Raw genomic sequence first — 24,654 nt, forward strand, 5'->3', positions numbered from 1 at the left:
CTTTCGATTTGTTGTGGCTTGCGAAAAAGATTCAAAGCAGTCTCAAAACGAGTTATGATCGAGAGCTGTGATGGGAATTCGCTTTTTTCTTTTTTCAATTTATTGAGAAGTGAAAAGATACTGTTGATATATGTATGTATAAATACTAATCACGAAAAAATAATAAAATTAAAATAACTGTAGAATCTCCTTTTTGGAACTGCATTAGCAAATAAATTTTAACGCGAAAGAGATGAATTGGAATTTCTGGTTTTTTAATATTTATACCAATTTATCCATACACAGCTCATAAATTAAACCAATAATTGCATAACTTATTTATGTGTATGGTAAATTTCGTTAAGAGCTTAGCTATTTGCTTTATTATAATTTTTTTTTATTGTCAAATAACGGTTTTATGAGCATTCGCGTGTGACCTTGCACCCAGTCATAAACTCGCTGAGGATTTGAAACCAACTTGAAGTTATTCTTGCATATGGAATATGGTTCGATTAATCCCTCTGCAGGATTTTTATAGGGGTAGCAAGTTAATAAATCATCGATCAAAGTCGAACCCGAAGTGTCAGATTGTTGGACACGAACATGGCATCATACCATGTAACCGAAAACTGAGACTTCGAAGAAGTTGGTCATTCTGAAAGAAAAATTAACCGCAGGCCATCAGTAATAGTCACAGATGAGTCAAACCGTGTGGCGAGAATTCTTTCTATCTCAAACCTTACGAGGCAGCTTCAAAAACTTGTGTGTTATTTCTTGATAATGGATTAACATCTTAAGCCTTGAAGCATGACTTATGTAGGACCTGCCACCACAAACCTTTAGGATAGTGATTTTGGTCACAACTCCAATATTTTTAGGAAACAAAGAATTAGGTGTTATGGTAGGAGTCAACTTAGAGAGACTTTGTTATGAAAGGTGATCATTTCGAGATTCCCTACTCTTTTGAAAAAAAAAACCATAGAAACTTTTAATTTATTGGGGAATGTTTATTAACACAAGAAAGAAAATTCTTTGGCGTTTATTTTTTGAAAATTATTTTTTCAAATGTTGGCCGTGTCTACGCTTCAGATAGTCCATCCGTTGAGTCCAATTTTCGATTACTCGTTCGAACATTTCGGCTGGTAACTGGCGAATGACACGTGTGATGTGTTGTTCCAAGACCTGTATTGAAGCGGGATTGTCCGCATAGACCTTAGATTTTACATATCCCTACAAGAAAATGTCTAACGGTGTTATATCATACGGTTTTGGTGGCCAATCGATATGCCCATAACGTGAAATTATCTGCACACCGAAGTGTTCTCTTAATAATTCCATTAATTTATGCGACGAGTGAAAAATGGCGCCGTTTTGTTGAAACCAAATGTCGCCGAGATCACAGCTTCAATTTCAGGTATCACATAGTCACATTAACAGTTACGTTCTTATTGCCACCTTTTTTGAAGAAATATTGACGGATGATTCCACCGGGTCATAAGCCACACCAAACCGTTGGTTTTCTGGATAAAATGGCAGCTCTTAAATGTCTTCAGGTGGCTCTTCATCCTAAATGTGGCAATTTTGTTTGTTTACATACCCATTGAGCCAGAAATGAATCGTAGCATCTTCTTGAAACTTTTTAAAGAGCCCTAAGAGCGAAGCGATGTCGCTTGGGAAGATCGAGCTGCTTTAGTTCTTGCACGAACCGTATTTTATACGCTTTCAATTTAAGATCTCGACATAAAATGCGCCAAGTCGTTCCATACGTCAGTCCTAGCTGCTGCAAACGGCGATGAATCGACTCTCGACGGTCTTTGTGTACACTCTCAGCTACAGCTGCTATATTTTCTTTACTGCGTGCTGGACATGGTCAATTCGATAGAATATTATTGAAAAATGAATGATGGGTCTCAGGATGGTTGATGGTTTGGGAATAGTAGTGCTCAATAGGCCGATTATGTTGACCATATGTTGAGCGAAGCGTGCGAAACACATTCTTTACGAAACGTGAAATTTCATAAAAAAGTTGAACGATTTGTAAACGTTGTTTAGGCGGATTTTCTATGAATAAATGCCAAACAATACTGAACAAAAATAACATGACAGCTTGACACGACTCACGCATGATCTGTCAAAAAAATGTTATTGAAAAAAGTACCCCTACATAGATCAGCCGTAATATTAATATCTGAGCAAAGTAAAAAGAGAATACAACAACACAAATTTGATTTTAAAAATACTGATTGAAATTATACACACTTAACAGGTGCATTTCTCATAGCTCAAAAGGATATAAAAAGTTCTTTATCCTGATTTTGATCGATCAGTTTGTATGGTTCCGAAAAATTAGCAGCATCTTTGAGAAAAACGGAAAGGTTATCTTAAAAGCTGAGGGAATTGTTTGCATATAGACTGACGGACCAAAATGATTAAATCGACTCAGCTCGTCACGCTGATAATGCATATACATATATAGTATATATAGTATATACATATTTTATAGGGCCGCCAACTTTTCCGAGGTCCATGTGGCAAACTTAAAATACCCTTTTCTGGTTATGAGATAAATTGATTTGTGATTATCTTTGGTCAAGCAAATAAACAAGACGTCGTCAACCTAAAACTACTCAAATCAAAATTCAATACATAAATATAATTAATTTATAAATCAATTATAAAACGCAAGCAAAAAAAAAATTAATTACGGTGTTAATGACTTCTTATTAAACAATAATTACGTTTAATGAATTTATTTTTGGAAAATTTCGAGAGAAGTAGGTTACATTTTTACTTATACTTTACTGGCTTAAATTGAGTGTGACTAAATTGTATATTTTTATTTTTTTCTTTAGGAATTTGTTCACATCTTGCTTTATTTATTTCTTATACATTTTTTTCTTCTATATATTTATTTTATTTATTTATTTTTTAATGAAAAATTTGAACTATGCATTTATTTAGCTTGAAGCAAATGAGTTTATAACAAGATCTAACAGAATACTCTCAGCCCACACATACACACATACAAATAAAATTATAAATAGTTTTGTCTTGCATGCAAATTTTTGATTGTCCACCATCAAATACGAAATTTTAATTTTCTCATAATTACAGCCAACAGGTTAATGATCAAATTTTAAGGTTAGGGTTAAGGTAAAAATCGAAGAGAAGAAAGAAAAAATCAAAATTGTCTATATGTATGAAAAAAAAAATATTGTTGAAAAATCTGCCGTCGCGCTAATTTGCGATAATCAACGCAAATGAGCTCAAACGCCAAGTGATTAGTTGTTTGCCGCCTTAAATGGCGATAAGCGTAAACGGTTTACAAACGCGTACAATCACTCTCATACACACACATTTACATAAAAGCATTTTGCTACTTACATTGGATAGCTGTTGCCCGCCGTCGGACAGAATAATTGATGGTAACGTTTGATGCATGGCACACCTTTGATTATATCACCGCGCACATCTAGACCCAAGGCAACAGACAATGCAGTCCACCAGATCTGAAAAAAGCGCAGAGTGAAAGAATGATATAATAAAAATGTGGCAATTTTTTGGAAAATCTAAAAATTGATTTAAAAACATAAACATATATGTATATCATAATAATAAAATTTAAAAATTTAAAAATTTCGAAATTGAAAATAAAAAATTAAAAAATCTAAAAATGTGAAATAAATAAAAAGCTGTCGCAAAGGAAATACATCCGCCTACAACCGGCGAATACAGTAAAATATCTAGGGCTAAGTTCCACTTCACTATGGCACATAACGCCATCTTGTACATAGTGCCCGTAGACATCGTCGGATGGTATATGGCTGCGAAAGTTGCTAACGGACTCAGAAAACTGGGTTCCCAAAAGAACACTTGTCTAAACACTCGGAAATCCTCACATACTTTTACTTCATACCGAATCACTTAGATCATGGAGTCGCCAAATCGAACTCTGGCGGTTCTTTCTCTGCCCTTATACCGGCGAGGGAGTTATGGGTGGGAAAAAGGCGTTGGAGGAAAGGTGCAGCAGGCTTCTTTATAGATGGGTCAAAGCTTGGTCGGAAGGTTGGTGATAGGGTTACTGTCAGAAGATCTCTATCAACGCCAGCTTCTGGCTTTCTGACTATTGAAGTGTTTTCCAAGCCGAGGTTGCCCAAGATCGATCGCAAGAGATCTAGTGATCTCTTTGCCCACAGTAAGGCTAGCTTCTCCCTAGTTGTAGAGCTTTTAATAGCCCATGCCCTATTAGCGGCCATACTGAAGGACTGGGAATATCTGTATGCCCTCTGCAGTACGGATGGACCATCTGAAACATAGCCGCGTCCAATAGTTGAAAGAGATAATCTTCAAAAAATAAATTCTAAAGAGTGTTCTTTGGAATGATAGTGAACATTCTCAAATAAATTTGAAGTTTCTGTGTTTTTTCTTTATAAAAGTAGAGAACCTCGAAATGGATCACCCTAATACTACTACTAGTTTACTAATTGCCTTGGACGCCAAGGAAGTTCCATCAAGATATCTTACTCATCTCGACTTCTTGATCACTTTTGTATATACATACATATAAATAAAAGTTAAGTTTCTAAATTTAAATTCGGATTATTTTTGTACACCAAAATAGCGGAGTATCGTTGCCTGTTATTGATAATATGACATATTATATATCATTATATATTTTTATACACACATACATATATACGTAATATATATTTAAGCTTATTAATACGCTTTATCAGTATTTGTTTTGGCTTTATACGTTTATTTAAAAATAAATATTTATAAATATGTTTTGCCATATATTTTGTTATTTTTTGCTAATTAAGTATATTTTTAATTTTTATGACTTCTTTTCGCACTACACTAACATATGTAAGAGTTTCTGGCCACAACTTAGACGAGAGCATCGGTGGTTCAGTGGTAGAATGCTCGCCTGCCACGCGGGCGGCCCGGGTTCGATTCCCGGCCGATGCAAATTACTTTTTTTAATAATATAAAACAGGTGATCCAAGTTGGGAGACTTTTTTCGATACCATTTTTTTGACAGATCAAGCTGTCATGTTCTCTCTCTTTAGTATTGTTTGGCATTTCATCATGGAAAGAACAACGTTTACAAATGGTTCAACTTTCTTAAATTGAAAGCTTACAAATATAAAAAAATGCAAAGTTGCAAGAAGATCCCACGTTTTCAAGCCAAATTTTGCTTAGCGATAAGGACCATTTCTGACTCAATAGGTATGTAAACAAGCAAAATGTCGAATTTGGAACGAAGACAAACCTGAAGATATTAAAGAGCTGATATTTCATTCAGAAAAACAACGGTTTGTTGTGGTTTGTGGACCGGGGGAATCTTCGGTACATATTTCTGGACTGAACGTAACCGACAATGGCGACCATTATGCCGTCATTGATAACCGACTATTTGATGCTTGAAATTGAAACTCGTTATATTGGCTAAGTTTGGCTTCACTTCCCACACATCGAATCAATCAATGGATTTAGTGAGAGAACACTTCGGTGAGCAGGTAATTTCAAGCTTTAAGCCGGTTGATTGGTCACCATGATCGTGTAATATCACACCGTTAGGCCTTTTCCTGTAGGGATACGTAAAATCTAAAGTCTAAGCCGACAATTCCGTTTCGAATCGGAACTTGGAGCAAAACAGCAGGCATGCCACTTGCCATTTACAAGTCGAAATGCTCGAACGAATCGTCGAAAATTTGACTCAACGGATGGACCATCTAAGACATAGTCGCGGACAACATTTGAAAGCGATAATCTTCAAAAAATAAAGGCCAAAAAATGTGTTTTCGAATAATGAATAAACCCCAATAAATTTGAAGTTTCTGTGTTTTTTCTTTAAAAAAAAGTAGGTAACCTCGAAATTGATCACCCTTTATTAGTAATATAAATGTTTCAGAATGTAAGATTATTTCAAAAATATGCCGAAAATGTAAATAAAAACTGCTGAAATTATCATTTTGAAGTAACGAGCTACCAAAAAATGTGTCGTTTTTGCCAAAAGTTCAAATTTCCCAGCTTATCCTAATTAAATTAATTGTAAACTAGTAGCTCTTTGTAAAGAGGCATGCGGGCAGAAATTCATCTTATAATAATTTTAGAAAGATTTTGTTATACCACTAACTATATACTATATGTATTTATACACGTAATTTACCAAAAAAAAACAAAAAAATGTACTTATGCATCGGCCGGGAATCGAACCCGGGCCGCCCGCGTGGCAGGCGAGCATTCTACCACTGAACCACCGATGCTTGATGTCTATATATTCTCCCTACTTTAGTCCGTGCAGCATTTCTAAGCGCATCTTCTCCAATAACATTATCAGCTGCGCTTGAGATGAGCTTGAAAAACTGGATTTGGCTGTTGCCGGCTCCACAAATATACGTACAATCATGCTGCTGAAGATGTTGCAAAGATACTTCCATATATTTATATATGTACATATATAAAGGCTAACATATTGTAGTAGTCAATACTACTTCGCGCTACCACTTTACAACAGTATAATATAATATATTATAGACAAACCACTTCTTATCACTGATAAACTAAATATATGTTTGATTGTGTTTGTATGCATTAGGTAAATAGTTATGACTTGCGAAAGCCACCAAACAATAATTAATCAAACTGTCAGTTGACCAAAATTATTAAACACGTGTGACTGAAAACGAAAATGTTTCGGTTGCTGCGAAGCTTAGATGCCCTACACATAAGGGATGAGACTTTGCATTCCTTCGTACCACTTTTTTGACAGAGTGCTCCGAAGTAAATCATGTGGTTTACCATTGGACATAGCGGTCTACAATGAGCGTGAAGAGAATTGGTCAAGTGTTCTTATTTGATCGAAATTAAGTTTCCTCTGAACCAGGGTATAGCAAAAAAGATCTGTGAGTTCTCACTATCAACAGAGCTAGCCTATGCCCAATAGTATGGTTTCTAACTGGATAATTGAGGACTATGTGTATATAATATCAACATTTTTTATGAATTTTCTTACTTTAGTGGGGATGCTAACAAGTCAGTGTCTAATTGGCAGACATGCCAATAGACTAGGTGCACCAACAATAACTTTTGTAGAAACTGTAACTTAGCCGAAGGTAGAAGAAAAGGAAACTATAAAACCTCCTCTATGCGCATGCCAGGTACAAAAAAAGAATTCAACTATCAGCCGATGATTTCTAGATAACCTTTCAGAGGTTGCAAATATAAAACTACATGTACTGATGAACTTCACAGAAGCACGGGGTAGTTCAGAGAGGAACCAATAGAGTGAAGAAATATTAGTCCCGATAGTATCATAATGGCCCTCCTAAAGGCCTGGGTACTTTGTCAGCCTCTATCTATCTACCTACCTAAGAAATGTCTTGCCTTTGTGAGAGTAAAGTTAAAACAACTCTAACTAAGTATTTAGTCGAACAAGCTGTTAAGTAGATAAAGTTTTCAACTATTGCGGTGTCGTACTAAATAGATAGAAATTTGAGAAATGTACTTCGACCTGTGGTCTGTTATACTCTCTTCTATTATCACAACACTTTTTTAACCTAATCAAATTAAAGAGGCTTAGTAAATACCCTGGGTATAATGTGTTCTCTTCATGGATATATTTGTTTGATCACTACTTCTTGCGATTTTGGCGCAATCAATGCATTGGTATCTGTATTCTCTGGTCACAGAAGCGTCACAGATCCATGGAACGGTACCTTAATCTGTGTAGTTAAGACCGTCGACTGCAGTGGCCTGTATAAAATCCAAACAAGCTGCCTTAATTAGTTTCTTCAACCTTTTGTATTGTATCCAAACGGACTCGAAGCCCAGGCACTTGTAGCCAGTGGCGTTTTATAATGTCTTTTTCTTCGTACTAGGTATTCAGCTGCTATTCGGTAGAATTTCCGCACAGTGTACATATTGTGAATACATAAATAACAAAGTTTTACTGTTAAGAGAGTGGAATTTTTATGTTGACACAAGAGAGACAAGATGAGGTTTGTTGTTCTCACCATTTTTATCGTTCGCCTGGAAAGAGTTAAAGCTTTCATTCTCGAATATTACTTAAAGATGTTGGGTGATGGAGGGCCTTTAGTTGAGTTCCTAATATATGATTGAGACATTTTTCCTCATAATTATTACCAATATATCCACTATAAAAGAATTTCATACACCTTATGAAGATCTTTGATTTATTTGTATACCTTGAACAAGGTATAATAAGTTTACAACGAAATTTGTAACACGCAGAAGGAAGCGTGCTCGATTCAGCTCGATTTAGTTATGTCCGTTTGCCGTCCATCAGTCCGTCTGTAGAGTATATAAGCGAACTAGTGTCTCAGTTTTAGAGATATCGATCTGAAATTTTGCATACGTTCTTTTCTCCACAATAAGCTGCTGTCGGAACAACCGATGACGAACCACTGTAGGATATAGCTGATGTATATTAGAAATTGATGGGTGAAAATAAAACCATTGTATAGAAAACTTTTTTATTTCACAAAATTTGGCACAGATTATTGATCAAGGCAAAAAAATCTTCGAACATATTTTCAAGATGGAACAACTATAGTATATACATAGCTTCATACAAACTGTCCGATAAAGCTGTTTTATGCTCTTTTGCCATTTTTTGCTATACGGAATGCAGCCGAAGTCAATATATTTTCTTGTTTGCCTAACTATTATTTTACCTAAATTTAGGAGGCACACCCAACCTTATTATTTTTGTAATTCGTCTTTAACAATTCGTTGACATTTCAATTTATCAATATACTTGTAAATAAAGATAAGTATCTCTTAATCCCGCAATAATGAAATTGTGGAGGATGCACCTAAATTCCATTGCTAGTTTTCCATGTTTTCCTTATTATTCCTCTTGTGTGTTGTTGCTACATTTGGTGTTTGCGCTTGCCACAGTTTTTAATGTCGCATCAAAATTGTCAGTCGTACAAATGCTCGACCTCATTGCGTGGCTGTCAAAAAACCGTGTCGGCAAACGAATGCGGCAAACATGCTTTTGTTGGAGTTTTAGAAAGGCAACAACAAAAAGCAGTCAACCATTAAACAGCAGGCAACCGATATGCCAAAAAAGTTGAATGCACCTGCTCTAAGCATTCATAGAGTTTGAATGAAACCAAAAAATTTACAAAAAAAAAAAATACAAAAAAACAACAAAAAACATAATTTCAAAGTGCCGAATTGCAAAAGTTTGCACTGTCGCAGTAGAACCTTTGACAGTTGATGAAGCAGAAGGAAGAAGCAGCTCAAGCTGTTGGCGGGGTGTATGCCGTTTAATTGCTAAAATCGTGCTAATACGATTTGACGGTGATAAAAAGCGGTGTCATAAAGAATTTGTCTATGGATTTTTTGTTTTGTGGGTTTGTTTTGAAAATTTGTTTATGTGTTTTTACGCCATCTATGATTTTTAAATTATACGAGTATCTTTTTTTTATTTTATGAATACAAGTATAGGATTAAAGCTAGGCACATATTACAAGTGGTCATATTACACCAGGTCCTTCTCCACCTGGTCTTTCCAACGGAGTGGAGGTCTTTCTCTTCCTCTGCTTCCCCTGGCAGCTACTGCGTCGATTACTTTCTGAGATGGAGTGTTTTCGTCCATTCGAACAGAATGATCTATCTGCTGTCTCTTAATTCGATAAATTATGTCAACTTCGTCGTATATCTCATACAGCTCATCGTTCCATGGAATGCGATATACGCCGTGGTTAACGCGTAAAGAACCATAAATCTTTCGCAGAACTTTTCTCTAGAAAACTCGTAACGTAGATTCATCATTTGATGTCATCGTCCAAGCCGCTGCACCATATAGCAGGACGGATGTAATGAGTGACTTGTAGAATTTGGTCTTTGTACGTCGAGAGAGGACTTTTACTTCTCAGTTGCCTACTTAGTCCGAAGTAGCAGCTACAGTTGGCAAGAGTTATTCTGCGATGGATTTCCAGGCTGACATTGTTGGTGGTGTTGCTACTGGTTCCAAGATAGACGAAATTCTCTACGACTTCAAAGTTGTGACTGTCAACAGTGACGTGAGAGCCAAGTCGCAAGTACGACCACTGTTTGTTTGATGACAGGAGATATTTCGTTTTACCCTCGTTCACCGCCAGACCCATTTGCTTTGCTTCCTTATTCAGTCTGGAGAAAGCGGAACTAACGGCGCGGGTGTCATCATCACTTCCATATTTATTTAGAGTTTATAGGTTGGATGTCAACTCATTTATGCCAATACTGCTCGTTTCCGGATTGGCATGTTTTATATGTCGACTGAAGTCCAAAAATGTTAATTTCGACTGATTCAAGACAAAGAAGTGGATAAAAGGAATAAAAAATGCTCTAACAAATAAAAAGCGATTATCTTTCTACTCTCCTCTAGGTAATATCGAAATTAATTTCTAGAAAAACACCCAGTATATTGTAAGTACGGCAACACTGGCTAATTTAGTGTGGAACACATACTTATAATAATTTTTTTGTTATTGTGAAGGGTATATTCCTCTAAGCATGTTGTATGTCATTTATTCACCAAGTTGCTTACAGTTTACCGCTATGTCGCAAAGACCTTGCAATGCCATCTAACATTTTAATTTGAAGCCGTCTTCTTAGTTTCCAGGCAATTTTCTTAGCCAAAACGCAAAGCATAAATGCAATTTGAAGTCTTTAGCACTTCGTTTGTTTTATTTTGTATAATTTGTATATCTGCTGCACGATTTTTGAATTAGAACGCCAACAATTTGCAATAATTTTTAATGTAACTAAAGCATAACATGTGATGCGCTTTAATGTTCTAGCATAAATGCTCCGGCACGATTTCTTGCCAACATTTGCAGATGGTTGGATGGCATCCGGTAAGCACTTGTTCACAAAGGTTAAATGAGGTGAATTCAACTCGGTTGAGGACTAAGAATAATTCGAAATTATAGCAAATTTTTTTTAAAGTAAACCTTAACATTTTTACTAATATGAAATTAATTTAGTTTCAGTTTTTTTTCTGGATTTGTTTTAGGCATCTTTCAGTATTTATTCCAAAAACAATATTCCAATATGTATATTTTGTCCTCTTTTTAACTGTCATTACCTGAAAAAATATGGTCGAATTATTCTTTATCATATGTAGTAAATAATGCACTAACGCACTAACACTAGCTAATAGCTGTCAAAGAAGGAAAAGTATTGCCTTAAAACACATACGAAGTTTTCCTCAGCAATGAGAACGGCACCATCGTCGAAAAAAATGTTCGCGGCGTTACAGAGACAATTTAGACTTGCTATATTTTAGTTCTTTAGCATTTAAGTATTAAGTATTTTTCTAGCTAAACCCAATCGAAGCGATAAAGCAAAAGGTACTCCACTCCTGCATTGAGTGCGGCTTTCTCCATTGGTGACACCTAAAAAATCGCTATGAGAGGATATTTTCAGTACAGTTCAGTCCGGAAAGTAAGAGAACTGAGTCGATTTAAAAAAATTTATTGAACCAATCGTTACAATTCTTTAAAAACTTTCAAAATAGGCTCCTTCTGCGTCGATGCAGCGTTGCCAGCGCGATTTCCAAGCATTGGAGGCGTCACGGCAGTCATTTTCCGGAATAGCCTTTAAGCCGAGGAGCATGCTGCTTGGATCCCCTCTGTCTGGGAGAGCCAAATCTGGGCTGTAGTGCAACTTCCAATCGGCTGCGATGTATTATATCCGATTGACCCTTCGTTTGAGTCTATTGAAGACTTCTACATAAAACTTGGCGTTGACGGTTTATGCAGGAGGAATAAATTCATGGTGTACAATGCCTTTGATGCCAAAAAAAACAATGAGCATCGTTTTCACTTTGGATTTGCTCATTCTTCTCTTTTTTGGACGAAGAGACGCCGGCGTTACCACTCGGAAGATTGCCTCTTTGTCTCGGGAGTATACTTAAAGATCCATGACTCGTCACCTGTGATTACGTTATTAAAAAATCACTTTTACACATGTTCAAAATTTCTTTGCACCCTTCCACTCGCGACAACCTCTGCTCTAACGAACGCAGCATTGCTCCACTCACAGAAACACGTCGCACGAAAATGTTTGTCCTGAATCTCCAGGTACTCGGAGACAACTGACCAGCCGTTCGTTCGTTAGCTAGGAACGCCCTCTACCGGTTCCAGTTGGTGCGTCCTCAAAGTAGAGTCGCGGCGGAAGAAAATCAGTCCTATTATCTTATTACCTTCCGGACAAACCCTGTATAATTATCCAAACAACTTTTGCAGTTTTGCTCCCAGGTAGCTTGTTCCATTGGATTTTGATTTTATTTACCATGCTTCTGTCCAGATCGTCGGATAGACAATACATGGGTTTCCCAATGTTGATCATTGGCTGCCTTATGCCTAACTCTGGACTGTATATACCCGCACCAACTTTATCGTCCATTTTCAAGCCATCCGTACAAATGTTTAGAGTGTTGCGCGTAACTAACATACCTTTACGCCAACCATATTTTTCTAAGTTTACTTTGAACCTTCTTGCCCAGTTGAAAAGTAGTCGGTGTTTGCCAAACCGCCATTACCCACCGAGCTATGCCCGAAGGTTCTATGTATATGAAAAAACTGCTGCAGGCAGTAATACTCCCGCCGATTTTGCTGCGCAGTTTGCTATAGATGGCAGGCTTAGTACCTGTTCAAGAGCCGGCGTTGGAATTGTTCTTATAGTTCCCGTTATTCACAGCGCAGCGAGCCTCTGAACCATTTCCATTGGCTTCCGGTAGTTTAGCAGAATTGATCTCACAACACCTACATATGTATGTAGCACCAGTGCATGAGAGATGCAGAGAGCCCCCAGAGCACGAGATACAGAGAGATCCCCAGGTTTTGCTATCTTTATAAACTTCGAATTAACTGTCAAGGAAAGATTTTTATTTTTTGTTTTAAAGTCGCTGGAAAAAAATTTCTGCGAAAGTGGCTTGAGTGATCGACTTGTAATTTACACACGACCTTCTCAGATATATTTTCAATGGTTTAAAAAATTCAGAAATGTACATTTTTTCAAAAAAATTTTTGTCAAAAATCAAAATTTTAACTGTCGCTTCGATCACTACCTGTCTTCATCTAAAGTAATATTTTTTTGATTTTTGAATTTGAGATAATTTTAAGCAAAAAAATCGTAATTTTTTCGGTGTGCCTTCTGGACAACCGCTATGGTGTTAAAGAAATACAAAAATAAAAAAAAAAACAAAAAAAAACACAAAACAAAAGTTTTTCCGTTTTTAAAAAAATATTGTTTTTTGAAATAATAAAATATTTTGTATTACTGTTTGCCACTCAAAATGGTTTGAAAAGCACATTTACACAGAGTGAGTATTTATTATAAATTCAATTACCTGTTATTAACAAATATTACTGCTTTAAATGGATAATTATTTAGTAATTTTAACAATTAAACAAAAAACGAAAGCATTCCAATCGCAAGTATATCCAAAGTAGTTAAGCAGCTAGTTTAGTTAACAGTTGAACCAGATAAATTTGAGTAGACAATTTTAATCGACCATTAAACACAAACCCTGACAGTTTAAAGCCACAAATCAATTATATTTAAATGTGGATTTTTTATAAAAACTAAAATTGCTGTTCCCTTCATTTGTCAATTAAACGAAGTGATCAAATTTTCTATATTTCAACCACACCCAGGCCACTTTTTGCAAGACCAAAAGTCACTTCACCTAATTTTGCAGGAATTTACTAATTAACCAGCAATTAACTAATATTTAGTAACATTGTCATATGACTCAGAGCAGCAAAAATATATAAAACACACATAGACATATATGTATATATAAAAATATAAATACATATATACTATACATAATATAAAACAAGTAAGCCCCACAAAGCGTAGCACTTTTCACAGCCACTAGTTAAGGACCTTGAATTAGTGAACTAAGAGCACTCTTTGTTTTTAGTTATTTAGCTGTGATGAAGTCAAATTAATTTACGATGTTAACAAAGTAAAACAAATCAATAGGTTTGCTTCTTTGTTTTGTTTTATATTGTTATGTAGTTTAGTCCCCCGAGACAACTAGTTGTTGCATTTGCTATAGGTGTTTTTGTCTCGAAAGTCTATAACAAATTGCTTAAACTAATTTAATTAGTATGGAGTTGCTAAAAGCGAAGGCATTGGCTGCTGGAAAGGTTGCAAAAAAACCCTTGACTTCAAAATAATTATATGAAAAAGATATAAGATCTTTGAGTTAAGCGGGGAGTTCAGTGAAAAAATCATTATGATATTTTAGAAATAAATTGTCTTTATAATAGGTTAGTAGGTCAGATGGCTGATCAAAGATCGCACGTGGACTGGTATATGTGGTCCTTCATGAAGCCATCGAAAAGAAGAACTTTATATTCGGTCTTATAAATTGGCAAAAAGCTTAGAAGCCAACACAAATGGTAAAGTCTTGACCTCCCAAACGCGGGACAGTTAAGAAGGAAGTGTTGAGTTGTTTTCGCCTCATCTTCTTACATACAGCTTTTGCAGATGGCGTCTGGTAGGATTCCCAGCCTTACTGCGTGGACACCAATGAGGCAAGGCCTGTTATTGGCTCCACAACTAAGGAGATGCTGATATTACTTGAGGGTCAAAAGATCACTCGATCTTTTGCTATCGATCTTGGGCCAAAATGCGTATGTAACATGCTGGCTCAGCGCTTGCCAAGCTTCCGTGAAGTACAACTATCTAGTAGTAGAACGCGGATGCAGGAGCACTGATCCGCTCCCATTCTATGTTACCTTTTCTTGATAGCTTATCAGCTCTACAATTTTCTGTGATTCCGCTGTGGCCTAGCACCCATTATAGTCTTATCACAAAGACTCTCGTTGCTATTTATAGCGATGTTAGGCACTACTTGATCAGCCCGCACTGTTAATGAGTTCAAAGCTGGTAACGCCGCTTTGCTATCTGAGTAGATGGTTACTTCTCTGAAGCCGGCTGCACTCTGGAGCAGTAAATCTACTGCTACCTTAATGGCTGCAACTTCGGCTTGGAAAACACTGTAATAGTCAGAAAATCTGAAGCGGGAGTTGATAGCGAGCTCTTGACTGCAAACCCCATCACCAACCTTCCCCCCAAGCTTTGATCCATGATCCAAGTGATTCGGTATGAAGTCAAAGTGTATGAGGCTTTCCGACACATGTTCTTTTAGGAATCGTTCTTTGTAATAGATTATTCTGGCTTTCAAAGTCTTTTCGAGTTACCATTGTAGTAATATTTTACATTTTGAATCTGGAGGCTTACAATTTTATTTCGATAAAAATCAAATTGGTAGTGAACTATTCCTAAAGGTATGGATAAAAACTCTTAGGAATTCATAGACGTTTTGGTGCAATTTTCATTGAAGTTACTAACACTAAATATAAAATATGTTAGAATAGCTTTTAAATGGCTTTGGTTGTCGAATTGTTTCTTTTTTTTTGATAAATCTTTATGTTACGTTTTAGATGAGCTACAGCTACTCAATCTTCTCTCTAGTATAGTCTCTCGTTCATTACGTGCTTGTAATAGAGAGTCATTATTTTCTCTGATCATCTCATTTAGAAAACTTACACTCTTCATAATAATAACTGGTTACTTCTATAAGGACGGTTGTTGGTCTAATGACAATTCACAATCTGCTGGCAGCTCGCAGGATGGGTATACTTAAGTAACGACGACACATACAGAAATTGTTGGAAAGTAAGCATACGAGAAACGCTGAAGCACCTTTAAAGCTTCTGTTCAGCATTATCTAGAACCCGTCTCATATATCTAGAAGCTTCGCTTCAAGTGACTAGTTGATGAATCAAAAACCAGTAGGTCTATGTTTGGCGTGACAGCCGGCCATTGTAACCCAACCTAACCTACCTATCGACTGGTATCTTAAGCTCTCATTTAAGTAAGCTTATTACCCTTAAATTGGTTTGACAAAAAGTTTATAATACCCAGAAAGAAACGTTGGAGATCCTATAAAATATATACATATGTACATATGTACGTAACGAGCTTAGTCGATTTAGTACCTCCGTTTTTGAGATATCGATCTGAAATTTTGCATACGTATTTTTTTACTCAAGGAGCTGCTTATTAGTTGGAATCGCCGATGTCGGATAACTATAGGTTATGGCCGCCATACAAACTGAACAATCAAAGTCTTGACCTTGTATGGAAAACTTTTTTATTTGACGAGGTATCTTCACGAAATTTGGAATGGACTGTTGCCTAAGGCAATTGTGCAATCTTCGAAAAAATAATTGAGATCGGATCACTATAGTATAAAGCTGCCATACAAACTGGCATACCAAAATCAAGTAAAATAACTTTTTATACAATTTATATTTGTTCAATATCACCTTTCAGACTTCACGCATATTTATAGAAGCATCCGAATGCCATTTAGACATTATTAAAATCAGCCTACTTCAACTTTCAACACGCACGTTTTTATCAAAAAACACGCATGTTTTGCAAATGCTGAAGTTAATAGCGAATTGGGCTTGCCCCACTGCCAGAACATTCCTTCTCTTCCTCACTCAACACAACAAGCCTCTGTTTTTATCGAACACATTTCAACGTTTGCGGAAATGATTTCGCCGTTTTGATAACTGAAGGTCGCGCATAGACGCAGCAATGTGCTGAAGAAACGCGTTTGTTGACATTCGCAAAAAAACTTTAAAAATTTAAAATAGAAAAGAAGTGCGCTAAGAGGAGCGTGGCGCGTTAGGGCAGTGTGACAAGCGCGGCGCAGAAGAATTCATTAAATAACAATGAAATTTGTTAGAAATTTAAAATTTATATTTAAATGAAAATGAGAACAATTTAAAAGCGTCAGCGTCGTAAAAATAACAAAAACAGCAACGACAACAATGCAAAAGTGGCGTTTGCTGCTTAGCGCGCGATTTGCGTTTAAGAAGAATATTCACATTTTGATTTGGCTATTGACCTTCGTGCAACGCATTTGGTATTCATTTTAAAAATTATTGAAACGAATTTCGTCACAAATCGAGCTTTTATTGTGGCTGCTTAGCGTGTTATTTGATAAGATATACGTGTATGCGCTTTTTTTTTAGCTGTGTGACGTGCGCATGCGCAGCACCACCTGCATGTTAGTTTTGTTGTTGTGCGCGTGCCGTTGAAAGGCAGCGTGCGTCGTTTAATCCTTCTCAATCACTACCTACTCATTTTCGCAACTTCCCTTGATATATTGCTTTATACCCTTTTTCAATTGATTCACGCTCAACACCTGTTGGCGCTCCACCGTTTGATTTATGTGCCATATGTCAGCAAAGAAATCCAAAATTATTCGTTGTTGTTGTTTTTTCGACTTTACAATCAATTTATGACACATAATGTATTTATTTATTTTTTTTTAATAATTTATATTTATTTTTATAATCTCAGAAATCTCTTTCAGTAAAAATTTGTCTTGCTTTTTTTAAAATTACTTTCCTTATCTTCCACTTTTGCGTTCACACTTTCTGGGTTAAAAATACGGACTCTTTTCGCATTCAGTTCGCATCTTATTCTGGCCTAGACATGTCTGCCATCGTAAGCGTGGTCATTGACCAAGCGACAGTCTTTGGTTTCTCTGTTAAAACATTTATAAACAAATTATTGCTTCCCCTTCTTATGGCTGTTTTTGTCTACAGAATTTTAATTACAAAGAAATACATCAACTGTTGCAAGTTTGCAGATATTTGTTCATGTAAAGACTCATTAGTCATCATCCCTGATGAAATCCAAGTCTAAAGCAGTCAGTCGCGAAGCGAATCAAAAAACACTACTTGCTTATATGTTACAGTGTGAGCAATCTTTCATAATGAGATAAAAATCTTCAAAAACTTTGAAGGAATAAAAACGTTTGATTTAATTTAGGTCTGAGAGATCTGTATAGTTAGTCAATGCTATCCCTATTTTATCATCAAACTAATCATAAACTTTTATCGATATCGATTTTAATCAACGCTTATTTCTCTTCTGCTTTGGCACTTAAACCATGGGCCGGTCTAAGCCGAGAACATAACACTTCGCCAGTTAACTTTATTCTTTGCGTGGTCGCGATAGTTATACATTCCAAATAGAGACTGATCGCGATACACATGATCCTTGCATACGATACGTGGGCGTCCTTGTTTCCATTGTCCATCCATTTGTCTAGGATCGAAGGAACTTTTTGCTAAAGCTCATCTCGTACATGCCTGTTTCTATACCGTATATTATATAGGACAGGAACAATGAGGGACTTATAGATCGTAATTTTTGTTCGTCGAGTGAAGGATCTGAGTCTCAATCTCAAAGTAGCTTTTGTTGGCAAGAGTTTCGTCATTCTTGCAGTCTTTTCGAGACCGTGTAAATAAAAAGCATACTTGTTTCTTAGCGGTCCTGAATGTCTTTAAGGTACTTCATCTTTATCTGATACGTCCTGTCAGTTCTTTCAGTTGCTTTCCTCAACCAGTTCGGAAGCTAAGCGGATGTAGCCGCTTTCCGGCAGCGACTATATCTACCGCCTCTCTACTTCTAAGAACTCTGCCAATGTGAAACTATTGCTCAAATTGCCGCTTTTCTATTGATTTTCTTTATGTCGTCTCATGAGTTACTAGATCGCTATATTCTGGTCTCTTGAAGGGTCGCCTGAGATCTAGCTTCGCGCAAAACATCCCGGGCCGACTTCATCCACCATTATTGATCCGTCCGTGTAGATGTTAAAAGTTTCGTTGGTGGGTTGTGAGCCCCCGCATAATCTTTTAGGTTAATTTGAAACCTTCTTTCCCAGATAAAACGTGAGAATGTGTCGTCGTGCTATGCACTAAGGTTATAATGGAAAATTTATCTAACTCTGCCAATCTTGCTTCTGATTTTGGTGCCAAGCTCCACTGCAATCTCGATTGGTGGCAGGTTGAATAGTGCTACCGCTATGCAGAGACTGGTCCCCAGGTGCTTGGTAGGTCCTTAATTGTTAACTCTACCCGTTGATCTTTGCGAGTTTCCGTGACGCGATGTTGTAAGTTTGAATTGCTCAATTTTCGGATTACTTAAAAAATAATAAAAATTACAAGGTTGCCACCTGTTTTCAATATCAAATAATTGATAAAGTTGAAAATAAAATTTCAAAAATTTAGTTACGTTTGTTTGGTTCAATTATCGTTCGGTTTAAAATCAAATGAAAGGTAAAAGGTTGCCACATTTTTCAGAAATAAAAAAGTTAAAAGTTGAAAAAAAGTGAAATATGTACACCATATTAAAATGTAGAAGTACACGATAGTTCAAAGCAATGAAAGTTTTTATGAAGTATTGCCACCTGTTTAAACTTTCTATTCAATTCAATTAATAAAATAAATTAGTATATTAATTACAATATGAGTATCAAGCTTACGAGCATTAAAAAGGCTTACGTGAAAAATATGTTTTACAAGGGTTGCCACTTGAATGAAAATTTTAAAATTGAATTACATTTATGACAATACGCTTAACAAACTATATAGCTGAGATGGATTTTTATTAAACTATTATTGGGAAATGTTGCCACCTGTTTGAAAAAAAATCAATATTGCAATATTGGTATCAAATGAAAGATATCCGAGAATTCTTTGATGCAAAGAGACATGTTTCAATATTTAATCGATTGAAATCGCACTTCAGTTAAAACACAGCAATTTTATTTCTAGAATAGAGCAGCTTAAAAACTCACCTTTGAAGACTCGGCTAATTCCGCTCATTTGCAGATTGCGCCCCTCGCGTCGGTAAGGCGGGAGGAGGGCAATTGTTGGGTATTATTAAAATTTGTCGAAATAAAAAAATTAAGATTTTTTTGGCTAAAAGCTGTAGTTGCGAAATATCTGCTATACTTATGTCTTATCAAAGATTTTTTAGCTTCGTGCATAAATTCCATTTTTCAACATTTAAATAATAGAATTCAAATATATTGTTTTTCTAACACGTTATAAAAAGTTATTCTGCATATTGATCAAAAACAATAAATTCAAATAATTTAAAATGCAAGCGAAACTATTTGGAGAAGAGACGTAAATATTTTCGGCCTTCAAAACTGTCAAACTAGATTATTTATTACACTTTGCCGAATATGTATAAATATTGATATAAATCCGATAATATATTTAGTGCCTCTATAAGAAAATACTAAATAATGGCAAAGGAAAACAAAGCACTACTTTTTGCATTAGTATTCGAAATCATAGAAAATTTTTAAAAATTTAAAAATATACAAAATGAAATCCAACTATAAATTTCATATTTGCGCTGCATTATATTTATGTTTTTTGTTGAAGAAATCAATACATATTTTTTTTTTTAATTTTCAAAAATAAATTTAGAAATATTATAATGATAATCAGAATTTTTTCACAATGTATTATCAATGTATTTTCAAGTATATACTGCAAATTGTTGTTGACTAGTGTATTTTATGAACCATATATGTATAAATAGATCACCTCATTGGCTATTAACAAATGACAATTATCTGCACATTTATCATCTATGCAAATTATGCGGAATAGCGACTATTGAACTGCTCTAACGCCTTTTAAATATCATTTATAATAAAACCATATGTACATACACATGTACCGGACAAACTAGTCGTGTTATGTTGAAAACAGGTGCTTACACTCGTGAGTTTTGTGAATACGGTATTTTCATGGAGTCAAAATACAAATTTTATATTTAATTTGTATATATTCAGATATTTTTATTTTCCATCTATTAAATTTTTGTGAAATTTCTTTATTTCACAACTATGTTTCATTATACAATTTCTGCACTTACCGGTATTTGTACGAAAGATCCGTTGTTGAGTGTGGGATATGAAAATAACGGCACCACTGGCGCCGTACCATTTTTCAAGAATATTGGCCCCTGTATTGGCGTCACTGTGGGCATTGGTGATTTTTTATTAGCATCTGGAAATTTAGAAAGAAAACTCATCAGTTGTTTGTTGGAAATATAAAATATTTAAAATTTGTAAATATAAAATTGTAAAATATTAGGTTAGGTTATAGGTTAGATTATAGCTTAGGTTATAGGTTAGATTATAGGTTAGGTTATAGGCCAAGTTATAGGTTATGTTATAATGGCTGGCTGTTATGACTCACAGTTCAGTTTAATATAAGCTAATGTTAATGTCATGTGGAACCGCAACTCTTGATAACCAATTTCATCCAGTCCCCTGAACTCCGAAGCTCCTAGATAAACAAAGTACTAGATAATGCCGGACAGATACAGAGTAAATATAAAATCGTAAAATATTACGGAAATATGCCATAATAATGGCTGTGAAAGTAGCACTTTTCAACTCAAAATAATATTTCTAGATGTAGTTAAAATTCTTAGCTTGACATCATATGTATGGTAAATGAGTGCAAAAAGAACACCCAGTAGACAATTGAAGGTATGAAAGTAGTTCTGCGTTGATTTTGCAAAGTTTCAGTACATCGGAATTATGAATGAAGTTGGCTGCGGTTACTTGTTTATACACAAAATATTCGTAGTACTTCTCAAGCGCCCAATAGAGTTGTTTTCTTTGTTTCTAATATTTCAATTCGAGGTAATATTATACTCAGGTTGTACAGATTGAGAAATTTATTTCGAAATTTATATATAGAAATTATATTTTCTCCAAAAATATTGTTATATTATACATACTTTCCAGTATAGCTTGCGTAAATAATAGAACGGATAACAGTAACGTTGGGAAAGTCCAAGATCTCATATCAGAACCCGAACCCGAATGTGTACAAGTTAGTTGGTAGGGTGGGTACAGTGTTTGTCTGGCTACGCACCCAGTAGAAGACCCATTATAAAACTAGGACCGAAATCCACTCATTTATTTATGTCAGCTCTGAACCAACCTAGGTCCCTCTTAGATTCATCTGTACAAAAAGTTTTATTTGCGCGACCTACGACATATCTTCATCTCTGAACTACCCTGTGTTCCTGATTAAGTTCATTTATACAGAATTTTTTATTTACGCAACCTTCGACATATCTTCCAGAAATCCTCGGCCAATAGTTGCAAGTCGTTTGCTATTCAAAGCCTTCTGACAGCTTCTAAAATAGCCATTGTATAGTGTTTCTAGTATGCTGGCATGTCGGCTAAATAGAAATGTAAGGACACTCACTAGAGTTCTTATATCATTTCTTTCAAATTTTAATAGTCGTCATTCCATTTATGCCACGTTTATCTGCTTGTAGAGTATGTCAGGGATTGATTACACCAAGGCTATAACTATAACACATTTCTCGATTAAATATCTACAAGCAGCCAAAGGCATATGAATTCAATACCCTCTTTTTCGGATTCTGGTTGAAGGGTGGTGCCTGCTTTGACTAGTTCACAGTTACCAGGTATATAAGTATTTCCTGAAAGTCATTGCCAGTTGTTAGATTCACTAAGAGATCGATACTTACATTCACTATCTTGGATGAAAACCTAAGAGATTTTAGTGATCTCAAAGTCGCCTGACTATCTGTATATATGGATATATTACTTGTTGTCAACGCACTATTTGCCCTTATTCTTATTTAATTATCTAGTTTAGAGCCATTCGTATAGTTACTTATCTCTGCATCGCTGTCCATTCAACCCTATTGTACTCAGCTCTGAAGGCATTGAGTACCGAATTTAAGTTTAATTCTATAAGATTTCCCAAAATCATCTTGGAATGCCCCTTATTACAGACGACTATTGGGATGGATTCCCTCACTTCGCCTACGACACAGCTGAGACAGTAGGTATCCCAAAAAAAACGAGAGACCATTTCAGAAGTGTTTTTGAAGTTGTCTGAACATATGTACAACACTTTTTTGGTTCAATTCGTCACACAGTTTCAGGAAAAAACACTTCGAGAAAACATTATTAAAAAGTAAAAATTTTCTAGTTGCTTTCGCTAACCAACTGTTAGTTCTTGTTTCGAATCTCATTACTAATATTTCACAGCTACCAATGTCTGCTCTTCGTTTCAGGAAGACATAGTTATATAAGTAAATATAAAAACACTTCAATTGTTCGCAATCGCGAAGATGCCATACTTCCTCTCTACTTGGAAGTCGTGATATTTGCAAGTAGCAATAAATATTATAATAATATTTTTAAATTACCACAATTGCTAGGTGTTTATGGCTCTTTAATATTTTTAGTGACTTTTTATTATTTCTTTTTTCTCTTTGTTTGTGTTTTTTTTTTTTTTTTTTTTTGTTATCTTGAATCAAGTGTGTTGCCACGCTGACACAGCACGCCCACATTCGACTAACGTTGACAGCGCGTCAGCAACAACAATTATATTTGCAACAACAACAGACAGCTGGCAGCCAGCAGCAACCAGCAACCTGTTTGGCGCAAACTCACCTACGATCAGTCAAACATCATCAATCTGAACAACATCATCAGCGGCCATAATCTGCCTGGAAGTTGTTTTGCATACGTGACGCTGCGTATTGCTGCTGCCGACGGTGTTTCTTGTTGTTGTTCGTTTGTGTTGTTTGCTTTTTGTTTTTGCAATGCTTTAATTGCCGCTTTGTGGCTACTTGGCAAACATTCCACGCACAGTGGCAATCACAGCAATCGGAGTCATCACCATCAATAGCAGCAATAATAATAAGTGCAACAATGACAACAACAAAAATTATTAATGCCATACAAAAACGCAACATTGTCGCAGCTTAATTGACAGCTTTGCAAGCTACTGCTTTTATTATTATTGTCATTTTTATTGCGTTGCACATTGCTGTTGCACCGAACGCTTGATTTCTCAAACTGTCAATCGGCGCCTTATGAGTCGCCTGTTGATTGGCTCATTGCATTTCATATTGACGCTTCTCGGGCTTGCGCGCCACTGACATATTTCCCTCATCCACACAATTTACAGCATTTTTGCGCTTCGCCACAGTTAAATTATGCAGAGCACAACGCAGCGCAGTAGTTGTCGCAGTGTGTTGCAAGTGCACAGAAATGGTGTTTTGCTCATCAAAAACGCAGAACGAGTGCAGCAAGAATTGCAATTGCAATTTTAATTTGACATTGCTTTTATGGTGTTTTGCATATACTTATACACAAATATATACTTATATACATGTACATATATACATATATATTTTGATATTTCACAGTTGCATATATACATATGTATATGGCTGTTTATTTATTGGAGTATGTCAATCAAGTGCATTGCAATGTCGTAAGACCTTTTGGGGATTTTTGCAGTGAAATTACGAAATTGTAAAAAACATGTTGAAGGATATGAGCCGTGAGCAAATAATATTAGATTGTCAACTATCTCCCTTCCGATTTTTTGCTCTTTATTCAATGCTTTATAAAAAGTGCATATTTGAACCAAACCCGATCACTGTAGGTTTGGTTCAAATATGCGCCGTTTCGTTCGATAATCTTTTTCCATCTAGACGGCAACATCATAATACCCCCCTCCTTATTTGCGTAGAACTCGGACAGTCACTTTTCACAAACCTCTTTTGAGTTCAACTTTACACCAACAAGGGCTTTCGCCAGGGAACAGGTGATAATCGCTTGGCGCTCGGTTCGAGCTATATGGTGGATGCGATAAAACCTCCCATCCGAGCTCCCGTAGCTTCTGACGAGTCATCAACGTAGTGTGTGGTCTAGCGTTGTCCTGGTGGAACACT

At 35.9% G+C, this 24,654-nt stretch overlaps 1 protein-coding gene and 2 non-coding genes across 3 annotated transcripts in view; 1 reads left to right on the forward strand and 2 right to left on the reverse strand.

The window, feature by feature from the left end:
- LOC120769499 (protein spaetzle 3) overlaps positions 1-24,654 on the reverse strand; it is a 75,566-nt gene that overhangs the window by 5,217 nt on the left and 45,695 nt on the right. Inside the window, exons 3-4 of the mRNA XM_040096530.1 lie at positions 20,785-20,918; positions 3,364-3,488 (exon numbers count right to left, since the gene is read on the reverse strand). Of these exons, the coding sequence (XP_039952464.1) occupies positions 3,364-3,488; positions 20,785-20,918 (259 nt within the window). The remainder of the gene's footprint in view (positions 1-3,363; positions 3,489-20,784; positions 20,919-24,654) is intronic.
- Positions 4,880-4,950, forward strand: Trnag-gcc. Its single transcript has one exon. It is a non-coding gene; the product is annotated as a tRNA-Gly (tRNA).
- Trnag-gcc lies at positions 6,181-6,251 on the reverse strand. The gene has a single exon. It is a non-coding gene; the product is annotated as a tRNA-Gly (tRNA).

Source organism: Bactrocera tryoni, chromosome 2 (genome assembly GCF_016617805.1).
Source record: "Bactrocera tryoni isolate S06 chromosome 2, CSIRO_BtryS06_freeze2, whole genome shotgun sequence".
Lineage (NCBI taxonomy): Eukaryota > Metazoa > Arthropoda > Insecta > Diptera > Tephritidae > Bactrocera > Bactrocera tryoni.